The 14,694-nt window shown below is 34.9% G+C and overlaps 1 protein-coding gene across 22 annotated transcripts in view; it reads right to left on the bottom strand.

Annotated features, from left to right (window-relative positions):
* Positions 1 to 14,694, bottom strand: part of ADGRL2 (adhesion G protein-coupled receptor L2) — a 391,077-nt gene that overhangs the window by 21,975 nt on the left and 354,408 nt on the right. For 16 of the 22 annotated variants that reach the window (XM_072041980.1, XM_072041981.1, XM_027463167.3 and 13 more), the window contains 9 exons: positions 14,235 to 14,420; positions 13,159 to 13,197; positions 10,045 to 10,228; positions 7,795 to 7,917; positions 7,324 to 7,529; positions 6,060 to 6,233; positions 4,810 to 5,019; positions 3,577 to 3,797; positions 2,209 to 2,275 (listed from right to left, as the gene is read on the bottom strand). In XM_072041980.1, the coding sequence (XP_071898081.1) occupies positions 2,209 to 2,275; positions 3,577 to 3,797; positions 4,810 to 5,019; positions 6,060 to 6,233; positions 7,324 to 7,529; positions 7,795 to 7,917; positions 10,045 to 10,228; positions 13,159 to 13,197; positions 14,235 to 14,420 (1,410 nt within the window). The remainder of the gene's footprint in view (positions 1 to 2,208; positions 2,276 to 3,576; positions 3,798 to 4,809; positions 5,020 to 6,059; positions 6,234 to 7,323; positions 7,530 to 7,794; positions 7,918 to 10,044; positions 10,229 to 13,158; positions 13,198 to 14,234; positions 14,421 to 14,694) is intronic. The other 6 variants (XM_027463168.3, XM_027463164.3, XM_072041989.1 and 3 more) reach the window with 1 other exon arrangement.

Here is a 14,694-nt window from a genome sequence, read left to right on the forward strand (position 1 = left end):
TCAGCCATTACACTTCTCACACTTCCTCCAGTCTCTCTTGCTTTCTCAGTTGGGACGATTAGAGGGCAAAGCAATTGCTAGAGAAGAATTACTCCCAGGAACTGTGCTGTGATTGCTACCTGCTGTTTCATATTTTTGAAGTTGGGAATACTGCTCCCAAAGGCCTTTTGCGTCTCAGCCTAAATGATTTGCTGGAGGATAATAATGTCATGGCCAGTAAATAATAGTGAACTATGTCTGTACATGGTCAATATGATTAAATGTCCTTCACCTCTATTCTCACTCTGACCTGGTTATGAGGAAGTGAAAAAGCTGTCAGCAATGCCCAAAGCTTCCCACATGAAATGTTATTTTAAAGCAAGACTGAAATAGAGGTGACTTAGCAAAATACTTGCAGTAACAATAAAATAAAAAGCTAGACACAGAAAGTGAAATTATCACCAATCAGACTTGAGGTAACTGAACTGCTGTGACATGAAACTTCAAACAATTTTCTAGTAATCATTACAACTGGAAGGAACAACTTTGTGTTGAAAAATATCACCTCTCATTGAAAATACAAAGGATCTCTTTCAGAACTGTAGGTTTAATTTATAAAGTTGCTATTATCCTGATACTTGATTTAATTTAAATGCTTTTAGAATAAACTCCACAAAATTATAATGTTCTAAACAAAAACCTTTTGAAGATATTAATGTTTCTAATTCAATTTATATATAGATCTAAACCTACTTATTTGAAAATATGCCAATGAACTAAAACAACAACTATGCTGAACAGTTGTATTTTCTAAAGGGGCTACTCAAGAGTTAAAACAGTTTTCAATGTAAACAGTGAGTGACACTGACCTAAATACACATAAGCTTATTTCAATATTGAAGAGGGAATAAAGAACAATACCAAGAGAGAATAAAGAACTTATGAAAGATTGGCTGGGTACATTTTTAATTGAAATTTCCAAAATAAAAGTCCCAGTTTATCCTTACATGCAGAAGTAACCTATAAGCTAAAAAATAAAATAAAAATAAAAATAAAAACAAAACCAAAAACAAAATAGTATGTCTGGCATACAGATCTATAACAGTCAGAAATTTCAAAATTCTGCCTGATGAATGCCCTTCAGGGAAAAAAATAGTAACTTCTGTTACTTTTCACAACTCCATTACTGTATAAAGGCAGAGGTACAGGAAACTATTTAGACTTTCAGAAGCATGAAAACATCCTTATGAACTATCAGCAGTGATGGAAAAAGCTTTCTATATACCAGTCCCCAGTCCCAGCTTTCTTGAGTATTTCCTGAGCATTGCCAGGCTTAAAGATCCTAAACTACCAGATTAAAAACAAGGTGAGACAAAATGTACATTTTGCATTCATTTTCCTTCTAAATTCTTGGATTGTACAGTGTTGATATTATTAACCTGAAATAACAGGGAGATGTTTTTTCCCTGGGTTGACAGATGACTATGCGCTTTTTACCTGAAACTGCACAGTGGTGCTCAGAGAACGGACAGTGGATGTGTAAAATGGACAATGGGGCACACAGGCATTGGTGTGTATATGGGTCTGTATGCATACAATGAATTTATGGAGTTTATTGCAAGAATGTGTATAAGCTTTTGGTTACATAATATTGTTTATGCTGAAACAGAGGAACTTGGGTGTCTGATATGCACTGCATGTAGCATAAATACATACAGAAACAGTCACTGAAAAATATGCATATGCAAATATAGATATAAGTACTGTATAAATATAACAAGATATAAGATTCTCTTAATTATCCAACACATTAGAATACCCTTTTGAGATAATTATATTGGATAGTTAGCAGTTAAATTCTGGAACATGTCCAATAGTAACTCAATTGAAAGCAATAATGGTTCCTTTAAAAAAAAATGGGTTTAGTATTATTTCATTGATTTTTCATATGACTACTCATGTCAATATGACCTTCAGAGTTCAAGCCATTAAGGAAAAATGACTATGCTGAAGTGCCACCATAGCTTTGACAATTAATCATTTGGTCAGCACTCTCTAAAGACTCCTAAACATTTATATACATAACCACTGGTCATGCTACAAATTGTTTATAAGAATTTTCATGAAATGTATCATGAATAAGAATGAATAATGACAGATGTTATTCATTCTTTTGATTTTCAAACTTTGCTGTAAGGCAACGTAAAATGAAAGGAGAAAAGTTCTTACCAGAATAATAAAGGTAACAGGCCCAATGAAACTCCAGATAAAATAGTTATCTACATGGAGCCAGCAACTATGGTAGAAAAAAAAGAAGAGATTGAAAAGTGAACAGTCCAATGAATTAAAAGTGCAGAAATATTTCTTAGTCTTATAACTTGTCAGTAAACAACAATAAACAGTACACAGTATCACTTAGTCCATGGAAAATTTTTCCTAACCTGTAACTCTTCTGATGAGTCCAGTTTAATAACACCATTGAACATCAAAGTACATCATCAGACTAGCTAACGTAGAAAGAAGAAACAAAACCAAAAACTAAATGAACTCTCTCTTCTTCCAGTTAAAAGGTTTGGTCACAGGTGTTGTCACTGATTACTGAGTGTAACATCAGTGAATACTTTTCACAGGTTTTCCGTGACATTTTAGGAATCTGCTTTTAACTTTGCATCATATGCATTGTGCTTACTCATAAAGAATATGAGACAGAAATTGTTCAGATGACACATTTTTCTGAAAAACAATCTGTTATAAATGAAATGCCCCAACTGGGAGTTGGACATGAGAGAAAGAATGTATATGACACCAGACTAAATGACGTGTAAACCTATTACGGCTGACCAAATGACGTGTAAACCTATTAGGGCTGACTTCATTTAGTGATTTGTTTTTCATACCGTTCCCTGCTGAATCGCTCTTATTTGTCAATAGCAAAATCAAGCAGCTTTCTTGTAGTCAACAGTCTCTTCCCATCCTGTAACTAATTTCATCAAAGGACAAAGTAAACGCTACTGGAAGGCAAGTTCATGCCTCCATCAACTCAAATCCTCAAAAATGCTTTCTGTCTACGTTCTGTCACTTCATAAATGTATCTATATTTTTATAAATAAAAAGCAGTGGCTAATTTTAATCCTGCCCTACTCGCCTGATAAAATGTTATCAAAGTGAACTATATGGGTTGGAATATTGTACTATCACAATTCAGGATGAAAGTTAGCTAAAGGGACAATTGAACAAAAAGATCTAATGAAGCATTAGGTAAAAACTGGGTGGTTAAGCCCATAGATACTTTAAATTGAGAAGAATTTTTACTTAATACACATTGAGGCCCAAAAGTTATTTACTTTTTCAATTTGTTTCAGGTCAATCTTTTGTGCTAAAAGAAAGACCATAATTTAGAATTGGTCTCTCTAGAGTAAAAATCTGCTGAACCTAGAGAATTACAAAAGACTTGATTGTAATTTGTGCACCACATTGCCATTCTCTTACCAATAAAGCTTCAGATGGTATTTTAGTCTGTCAGGGACCCTCTGACAGCTAATAGGCTTAAAAAAATTATTCACTTGAAAAACACTCAGGTCACTTGCAATTACTTACGCTTTCTCTGTTCCGTAGCTCTTATAGTCAATAGCTGCTGAGACACCAACTACTGTAGCAGGGAACAGGTAGCCAGCAACGTAATAGTACTTCTTCCTAGAATATTCACTTTCAAATACTTCTACTAACATTAGATAAAGCTGCACTCCTTCTAGACACATCCAGGCAAAGGCTGCCAGGAAGAAAAAGTGTAAGAGACCTGCAAATATTGGACATGCAATCTGAAAAGAAAAAGAAAGATGGAAGTATGAACCACAAAATCTTTACATCATTACATCTCTAATCAAATAGGGTATAATAGAACAGCATATACATCTATCAGAGATTTTACATAAATTCAGGAGCATTTTCCCAACCTGAAACACATATTGAACATTTGCAAATACTAATACATTCACAGAAGCTGCAAAAAGGAAATTAAGCCAAACAGTAGGAATGCAGATATGAAAACCACACTCTTACCCTCCAATTTTCACTTATACAGTGGTTTTCATTTTTATAAACAACACGTTAATTTTGAAATTGATTTAAGGCTTGTAGTTTAGATTATCTGAAGCATGAACAGTTGGTTCTAGATGCATAATGTAATACTGCTTATGTAAAATTATGAAGCATCCATCAAGTCACTTTTATCTGATGTAGTTTTGGAAGTTTCTACTGTCATAACAGAAATCAGCCTGAATTCTCTCCTCTATAGCTGAATTCTGGATGAAACTCTAACAGATTATTAGATTTCAACACAAAGAATTGCTTCTGAATGACAGAATTAATTTCATGAATACTGACAAAAAGCCTGCATGAATGTGCAGTGCAAAAATGAATAAATAGATAAGTACATCTCTGTAGTTATATAATATATATATATGAAAAAATTGTCAATAGTTGTTGAGACTTATGAGAATATACAGAGAGAAAATACGTATGTTACTAGTATATCAACATTTCATTTCAGCTCCTCTTTCAGAAGTTTAAACCACCTGCTTCATTAATAGCTGATGTTTCTCAATGGAAAATGAAAAGCAGTGCTGTACGTGGGAAATTAAGGCCAGTGATATTTTTGATGAATACAAATACTATTTATGAACATGTCTATCTTATTTTCACTTAGAGCTTTCATTTCAGACTTGCTGTGTCAGAATGCTGAAAGCTTGGCAGTGTTGTCTTGTTTTAATTCAAATCTGTTTCAAACAGTCATTTGAGAGAAAAAGAACAGTACACACACAGAAGTCTTACCTTGTACTCTGTCTTATCGATGCCTATTAGGAAAATGAACTCAGCAATGAATAGGTTGATACAAAGATTCTTGTGAATAGTGTTACGATCACTTTGTAGGCCACGGAAAAAACAGAATGTGAAGATGCAGATGGCCAGGCAAACAAGAGAGATGACAATTCCCACCCAGGTGATGACAGTGAGGAGCAATTCGTGCACTCCATCTTTGTACTAGAAATAACCAAGAATGGAGAAAATTAATATGACTCTTTATGAGCATAAACAAAAATCTATTTTAACAGGTAGCATCTAAAAAAGTTACTTGTTTATTACATGAGATGGACAAAATGTATTCAGTAATTTCTCAGTCTCAGGTCAGCTTCCCAGAAGAACAAGATTAGGAGAAGTAGAAGAGGAGCAGGTCTAAGAGCAAAAGATTATTTTAGCCAGATTAGACAGCATTTTCACTTTTTCTATGACTTTCTGTAAACTTGTAAGGCAAATGTAATTGGTGACACATAACATTTTGAAAGTACCACTAGGCTCTGATGAAAAGAACTTTTGTTGGACATCCTGTAAGCGTACATGTTCTTTCCTACAAACCTGCAACTCCACAGTGGAGAAGAAAGTGGTGATTAATACAACCATTAGGACAAAATGCAGAATATGTTACATATGTAATTTGACATCTAATCTCACATTTAGCTAAAGACGGTTCCTTCCTTCAGTTCCAGCAGAATCATTTTTGTCATCTCAGTTATATCTTCAGTGACCCTTCAGAATACAGTAGATTTATGAAAAGTCTCATTTCCTTGCAAATATTGCTTCCTCTAAGCCCCCTGCCATCCAGTAAATGCTTTAACTAGACAACAGAATTTCAGAGTATGAAAAGGCATTTAAGATATCATCACCAACTCTTTGACCTTCCTGCTTTAAAAAGAGTTGGCACTTGTGCTTGTGGGAACAGCCTGCACAGCTGCCCCCCAGTAGTCTCCAACTGTAATGCAAAGTCTGTAAAATGGTTTTAAGATGGTCACTTACTTTAAAGTATGACTTGAAGAAGTCTCTTGTCCTTCTTTGTCTTTCTGTTATCTTACCTGTAACTTTATGAGTGAGAATGGAAAGTGCTATGGAAAGCAAATTGTTTTAGAGTAACTAGGTAGAAGCTATAAATACTTAAGAAACTTCAGCAATTTTGTATCCTGCTGAAAATTTAAAGCTAATCTTTGAAAGTTTGTTTCCTGCTGATGGCTAGAAATATCATTACCTACCACAATTTCCCGATGAGCCATAAGAATTGCAAAGTTGGTTAGGTGACTGCAAGCACATGTTGTATGAGTTTTATTTGTGTCAACCAGTTTGCAGCCTTGAGTTGACCAGTATCCCATCATAGTTCTCTCCGAGTAGTTCCAGAATGAACAATTTGCATTGAAATAATTGTCAGGCTGGGAGATAAAAGGATAAAATAAAATCAGGATTTTACACACTAAGATGGCAATAACAATTGTTTAATATGTGTAAAGGGTAATTTAGATTAAACTTTGCATGTTTCGGACAATAAAGTTTTTCATCAGCAAAATTGTGGACTATGTTATACAAGGAAGACATCTAGTTTAAAAGGGACTTTATAGTCCGAAACACTCTAAAGTGTAGTCTCAATTACTGTAGACCCAATTTTAAACAATTACAATTTCCATCTTACAACTTTATGCACCGGTGGTACATTATAGCCATTTTTGCTGTCTGTGAAATTAGGACAGCACATTTATTCTGAAGAGATTTTTTTTTTTCCTGTAGCTGAGAATTTGAAAATATGATCTTCTTTGATTCTAACATTTGGTCAGGCCAAAGTCATGCGAACAGACATTAGGAAAAATTTAATTCTTCAGTGTCTTATCTATTTGGATAAAAAGCAATCAAAACAGATTTATAAAAAAGGGCAAAATGGGAGGAAAATCCAACCATATTTTCTCTGTCACTGTGCTATTTACTTTCCCCATGTGAGACATGAAAACAGACAGGATCAAACAGAAGAGCAAAGAAACATCAAATAAATTATCATGAAAAAATATATACACACATTTAAATGATTAAAAAAAAAAAAAGATATTATATTTCATTCTTCATTAAATAAATTCATTCTAAGCAATTCCTTTGTATAGGCTTCCAGAGCTTGGTCCAAATCTAATGTAAAAATTTGAAGTGTCATTTAAATTTGCTACATCAGACAAACATGAATCTTAACAGTTGTTTTCTACCCTGCTACTAAGGTAAGAGTTAATTTTTAGTTAGAAACAAATTAGTCATTTACATTTTCATGTTGATTACTGAATTAGCTTTCATTAAGAATACACTTAAGTTCTAATAATCACTGAACCAGGCTCATTTAATTTTATGTTCATAGACTTAACTAAGCTCATGTTTCTGACCTAGACCAACATTTAAAATTCAAATGGAAAAAAGGTTATTTTTCTGCATTGCTTTTCTCTCTTGCTGATTTTATGACCTTCCCATTAATTCATTAGCATAACTCACATCAATGTGTTCCAGAGTAAAATGCACAGGATCAGTCAGGTACACCCGGCTAGACTCCTTGTTGATAGAGGCTGCAATGACGTGGGAGTTGACTGCAATTGTACTGTTCCGCCCAGCAAAGTCACTGCCCAGCTTTATGGTTGCATTTTCAGTACTAAGAAAACGCCCCAGACTTTTGTAAATGATGAAAACCAGTTTTGCTAACCCTACGAAAGAAAACAAATCCCATCATCATGCCATAGAGAATTATACAGAAAAGCTGCAACCTGTAACCCTAAGGAGTGGAAAATAAGTAAACAGAGGGACATTTTCAGGTTACGGATTTGAAGAAAAAAGCCCAGGTACCCACTATGTTCAAGAAAAAGCCACAAAGTAGTTTTGTTGTATTTTGTTTTGATTTTTTAACTAGAGGAGGTAGTGTAGGTTTTATAAAATGTGATGGAGTTGCAGTGCTATGTGCCCAGGACTCACCATTCCTGCTGTTCTGTTTCACAGTGCTTGCAGAGAGCTGAATCGAGTTGCCTCCTTTATTGCCCTGAGGAAATTTCAAGTCCTGCACCTGGCCCTCAGTAATGAGCACTGCAACATCCAAAACTAAGCAGACCCAAGAAAAAAAAAAGAAGTGTTAAAAAGGAGGATGCAGAGATAGTCTTTTGGCCAGATTGCAATATGCCAGATGACAATTATTTCCCCCAATCTTTATTTAGTTTTCTTACACTGCTGCTCTACATTTGCCACCAGAAAGACAGATCTGTACCGGCATGTTTCAACTACATAGAGTTAGTTTCTTTAAACTTTAATTAAACCTAGTGCATACTACTAAAATGGCAGTATTTTAATAGTGAAAACACAACATCAAACCTTGCTTTAATGTGTGCCACCAAAAAATCCACTTAAAATACCACGAATACACATATTGCAGATAAACATTTATTTTGAAGCTTCTAACGACTATGCAGTATCCACAGCCAGCAGATTTAGAGCTTCAAGTATTGATTTAGATATAAAGAGGTTTTAAAAGTCAGCAAATAGATGCCTAAGTATACCTATGCCATGTATTTAGCTAAAGAGATATTCATATCTAAATATATATTTCCTAAATATAATTTTGTATAAAGGTTGATAGGAAAAAAATGTATTGGTTCTGCTAAAAAACAGTATTGAAATTGAAAATTTAGATCTCACTCAGACAGTCAGTTTTAATTTCATATCGCAATGCATACTGAGCAGCTTTCATGGGATTATCATTAAAGAATGAATTTCCTGAGATATGTAAATTATATGGGTCAGAGTGGTCAATTTTTTGTAAAATATCTATGTTACATTAAACTAGTTTAATTATCAGTCCATAGGTATAAACTATGGACCTACAAAAGGAATTTAGGAGAGCCATTCCTCATTCTCTAAACCACGTACAAGTAAGTGTGTTGGGAATTCAGCATTGGTCTACTCAGATTTGCATGGCATCAGTGATGCACCACCAGGATTTGCTTATCACTTAGGAAGTGATGTTCAGACAGTCTACTGAGCTCCATGGAACTACATGTACATCCTAAGTGTGATGTCCAGGTCTACACAAAGGTGCATCTTAGAAATGTCTTAGAAAAGACCTTAGAAGGTCTTAGAAATAAAGGTCTTACGAATTAAACATATGTAGTTGGGAAAAAGATTTTTTTTCCCATGAAACCAAAGTACATTTTCTAATATAATTTAGAGGAAATAATAATGGTTAATTTCTCAGATAACTTTCTGCAATTCTACCATCATTCCTTCAGAAACAACTTTATACCAGGCTATAACACCCTTCCTGATCTTTTCCCAGTATCTTCCTACTCAATAAAAACTAGGCAGAATCATATTCTACAGTTCTACAGTTACAAATATGCAGACATTGAAACGTGAAAAGTCTCATTTCTGAGTCTATTCAAGTCTCCATCTCGGTACCCCTCAAATTAGCAGACTTTCAGCTTCCTTGTACTTCACTGAGACTACATTCATCTCTGTAATAAGATGAAGGAATTTTAATTTTATGCATAGCAATGATTTTTGCTTTAACACATCCCGTGTACCAATATTTGCACATCTCTAATACCAAACCCCTTCATTTCTCTGTCACCACTTAAATTCCAAATTATGCTTCAACTATCTTCAGCTATTTTGCAGTCTCTGGAGCATAACTATTCTGCATTATGGGAGATGTAGTCCACTGAACACATTTTTACCTGAAGACAGTCATGTTTAATATAAACATTTGGCCTATGCTCTGAGTGCCTAAAATATTTAACTGGAAGACTGCATTGCAAAAAGTAATTTAAATTCATTAGGAACAGATTATATATAATAGAAAAGCATTTCCTCAGCCCTACAGAAAGCAGTTACCTCAAAAAATCCATACTTTGCCATTTAAGTACTCTTCATATCTATACATTCTGCTAATGATTTTTCAGTGGTAAATCAACTTTGCAATATCAACTACTTTATGTTATACACTGTATTAATGATACTAAAGAAGAATGCTAATTTTGTTTAAGTAAGCAAGAAAAGCATTTCTCCTCTTCAGGAGCAAGTCCTTTGATACACAGGCAGGTAACATATAGCTTTCTAAAAATTTCGTGCAGCTCACCTTTCAAAGAGCATGTGGCAACCCAGAATATTTTTTTTTGTGTGTGTGTAAAGCGGTGCACACGACTTTAATTAATACTTGAAAATAAATTCACTTACCAATATTTTCTGTGGGCATTGACACTCTGGTTGGTTCTAAGAGATTATCAGCTAAGACAAAAGCCCCTTCTTCTAATGTATCAAGTAGCATTGTGGCTGCATGGGCTTGTTCTGAAGAATTCATGTCTTTCCAGGACTCCAGTGCTTCAGGCCTGAGCAGGTTGTCCACTGTATCAACAATTGCCTGCATTCATTAGGAAACTATCATTAGGTCTGATTGCCCTAGGCAGCTGGGGAAAATTTCCAACGTTATCTGGTGACAATTATAATACTTAACTGTCAGAATGATTTACTGTGATTTAATGGCACTATAAAACTATTTTCAAAATAAAAATATTTTCCAACCCCTTGCTGGATAAGCATTAATAGAAGTGCAGTTAGCCACTAGCATTGTGTAGTCTCTAAGCGGTAAACATGCAGATTTGACTCGTCTCTTGTCAAATATAAAGACAGCTTTGTTAATGTGCTGAAAAAATATAAAAAATAAATGCCAGAAGTTTTGCCTGAAGCTTTCATCTTAAGTTAATGTCAAAATATATAACTTATATTTAAAAATACTAATGCCAAAATTGGCATTCTGCAGCTTAGGCTAAAATGGCAATAATACTCTTCTGGAAACTTAGCACAACTCATGCAGCCATTGTGCTATAAACTACTTGTCTATGACAAACTGCTTTCTTTATTACAGGAGGCATGAAATGAAGCTGACTCAGTGGATATAAATTAGCCTGGGCCATTTTCACTCCTCCTCCTGTTCCTGTACCTGTTCATAGATACTTAAAAAGATTACTAACTCCCATTCCTACACAAAGGTCAGTTAAAAAAGGAAATCAATAGAGCAAACAAGATGTCCACTGACTGTCCCTGTTATCAGAGAAGGCAAAACTGAAAAACTGAATAAAGCTGCCATTTTAAGTCTTTCCTGCAACAACTCTATCATTATGTTTTAAGGTTCATTAAGCTGCATATAAAGTAACAGTAAATAAGGAAGAAAAGAATTCAGAGACATGATTACATTATTTTTACAAAATAATCCAATCAATCACAGTAATCAGTTAATCAATTGAAGGCAGGCTCTTACATTAATGCATAATGTAGCTGTGCATTGAGTATGTTGTGCATTGAGTATGCCATGCATTGCTGAAACACCCTGTTTACTCTGTCCCATTTACCGAGTCATAATGTGTCATTAAGCATATATATAATGTGTTTGATCAATTTGAAAGTATTGGGAATGGAAACAGAACACAGTGTACAAACAGAAAGATGTTGGTCTGGAATACTACATTGTGTAATAGGAATAGGAAAAGTTGGTCAAGGCTATTGTCAGAGCAAGATTAATTAGCCTAACCCATTTTAATATCCTCTTTCTGTCTGCATTGTGAGCCACCATGACCTTCCTGGCAGGTGGAAGATACTTCGAAGTGGCATTAAAGCCTTTTTTCTTTCTCTAATGGGAGACAGAATAGTCAAAATGCTCACACTGATACTGCTGCAGCCATTAACTAGAGTGGAACAGAAATTGGTCTGCAGAGGCCAGATTCATTAGTCACCAAGAAATACAGATTGGAGCCTCTAATCTGAGGTATAAATGAATCCTCTGTCACAAAGTGGGAACTTGCTTCCTTTGCATAGTGTAAGTCAGCTTTTGATTTGTCATTTCAAGAGGTTTATTAGTCTTATCTAACCAGAGAAGCCCATTTGAGATCTACAGAAAATGACACCAGTCAAAAATTAAGGTTGTGGCTATGGTTTCTTGTGTGTCTCCATCTAGTGCTGATGGTATGCATTTATTAATCTGAAATGCTTTTTGTTTATTATGGGATAAGCTAACTCTGCATTTTTCCTGTGGTAAATGATCACCTATCCAATAAGATTTCTGAGGCATTTTCTCCACTCAGACAAAGATGAGTGGGAAAGTAGGAAGACCATGTGGCCCCTCTGATGCATCTGTTGAAGCAACCCAATAATTACTCTTCTCATGTTAATGTTTACTATTGAAAACAAAGAATGAAAATTCAGTCTAGTAAATACCTGCTGTGTTTCCTTTTCCTATTAAAAAACAAACAAACAACAACAAAAAACTTTCTAATAATATATATATATATATTTATTATTTGAGAAGTGAAATTCGCTCCAGATCTTGGCCTCCTTTTGTCAAATTTTTGCCATAACTGGACACCTCCCATCCCTTTCCTAAGCTGCAGGATGAAAGTCAGAGTGCCTGCTATAGAGAGGTGTCTCTTCAGTAACTGCCTGAATTAATTTATTATGTTGCAAAGCATTTTAAAGTTCTTTTCAAAAATTGTTCTTACATTTTATCTCAGAAGGTACAAGTGAAAAACAGTATTTTAAAAGAAACTTCAAAAAAATGTGCACTAAAAATTTTCAGAGACACAGATACAATCTTCTAGGGCATTTTCTTCTCTTATTCACAGGCATGAGGTGGCATTATTTGCATTGTATCACAGAACAGAAGCTGGCCACTGTGGGCAACCATTTTACCAGAGAGGAAAGAAACTGAAAATCGGGCAGCAATGTTACATGCCTTTCACATAGCCTGGTTAATAGGACATGTGGCATATATTCTATTAGTAAAGCTAGAGAACTGTTTGTCCTAAAAATTTATCCATTTAATACTGGAATCACTGAATCTGGCCTTTGTAACAACTCTTAAAATTGTAAGAAGGATCGTTTTACTAGGTATAGGAATGCACAAAGAACAAAGTAGGCTACATAATGTATTTTTCATGCAAGCAAATTAACTCTAAACAGTCTTTGATATGCAATACTACCAAGCTGAAGTCATTTCTGTTAAGTTGCCAGCTTTTTCCTCCACCAAAAGCTGTATTATGTGAGAGATTTTATTTCCAATTCAGATAATAACTATTTCTCCTCTTATACTTTGAAACAAGTTGAGGTAAAAGACGTATAAACTTTGACCTTTTTTTTCCTGAGTGTTATACCTGTGCAAAGCCAACATTTGTACAGTTGATATGGGGCACAATACACATTTATCAAAGACTGAAATACATAGGATCATGCAGCAAGATGATAAAGCGTGGCAGGTTGCTGAAGCAGGGAGAAAGCAGGGTGACAGCACAGGAGAGATACCTTAAGGTAAGCCCTGCATGTCTTCTCTCGTTTTTGGAGCTTTTTAGTAAGAAAAAAGAAAATCAGAAGTTAGACACATTCTGGAAAGCTTCAGAGATATCCAAAAATTAGTCTGGTGTTTTAAATCCCTAATTTGAACTAGAAAGATTCTGGATATTAATTTAGTATCCGTCCAATGATGACTACAGAAAAACATCATACAGGAAACTTTTTTCCCAACCAGTATACAGGTGCCCAGGTCTTTTTTCCCGAACAGTGGGATTTGTGTGAAAAGGTCAAAGGAGAAAATCCCTGTGTGGTCACTTTATCTGTCTCTGGGAAAACTCTTTTAAGGGTAGCTAGGGATTGTAAATTAAGCTATTGCCAAGACAACAGAAGAATGCATGGAGCTCTCTCTATAAAACAGGCTAAAAAAGTTTTGTCTATAGCTTCTTGATTAAGCTGAGGCAAGGAGGAGGCCATGAAATATAGCATTTTTTCTGAGAAAAACAGGAATGGTAACACTTTTATGATTTCTATCTAAAACTGTAAGACATATTTTTTTTCTCTGAAATGTTTCTCTGAGCATTATTCCAGATAAAACCTAAGTCTTTGCATTTTATATGTCTTGACATATAAGATCAATTATAAGCGATGTTGGTGTCTTAAAAAGTCTAAAAAATTGCTATTATTTCGCAGAAGGTCAGATTAAGACAAAACCCTGCAGCTATGCTGAATCCCACTGAGTGTTCAGGATGTTCAGGGTTAAAATGATCACTGGATAAAAATACTGATTTGGTACAGAATTTCTGTAAGCTATTACCCAGCTCTCTCATGTTATTTTTAACGTATTCCAGATTTTAATAAGGGACACATAGCTGTTTTTGAGCACCAGTCAGCTATTGTGAATTTTATCTTATTCCCTAAAGAAAGTAATTGCAACTTTCTGCTATGCATTTACTGTTGTTTTCTCTTACATGTTTATTCCACAACTATAAGTACACAGGAACAAAGTATAGATTAATATTTCTGAAAGAGAAAAAAAAAATCAAAGGCAATGGTTATCCCAGCAGGAAGATTTGAAGGGAAACGTGTACCTTGTTATAACTCCTTCCAGCTGAGTCTTTTTCACTGGGCCGCAGTTCCTGCAGCTGAGCATCCAAAATGTCCACAAGCTGCTCCATCAGCCTTACTGATGAACTAACATCGCCAGCGAAGACTGGTCCTTTGGTGTGTTTAGCCAGTTCATTGGCCAGACTAGCTGCATTTTCTCCACTTCTGATCTGAAATGACAATTTATATTATCTCAGCAGGGTCCCTTGTTCTGCTTGCGGCTCCTAATTCCAATTCCCCGCATACCTTTGTTGTGGTGAAATAACCATTTACACATACATTGAAATCTGCAACTAATTGAGACCAATAACATTCTCTTTATCTCAGAAGATTAAAGGTTCTTAGATCCGTGACACACAAAAGCAGTTCTTAACAGCCATCAAAACAGAAATCAGGCTGGGACTTTTGGGCTAGATCTTCTATTCATCCTCACTTTTATTTTAC

The sequence above is a fragment of the Anas platyrhynchos genome, chromosome 8 (genome assembly GCF_047663525.1).
Source record: "Anas platyrhynchos isolate ZD024472 breed Pekin duck chromosome 8, IASCAAS_PekinDuck_T2T, whole genome shotgun sequence".
Taxonomy (NCBI): domain Eukaryota; kingdom Metazoa; phylum Chordata; class Aves; order Anseriformes; family Anatidae; genus Anas; species Anas platyrhynchos.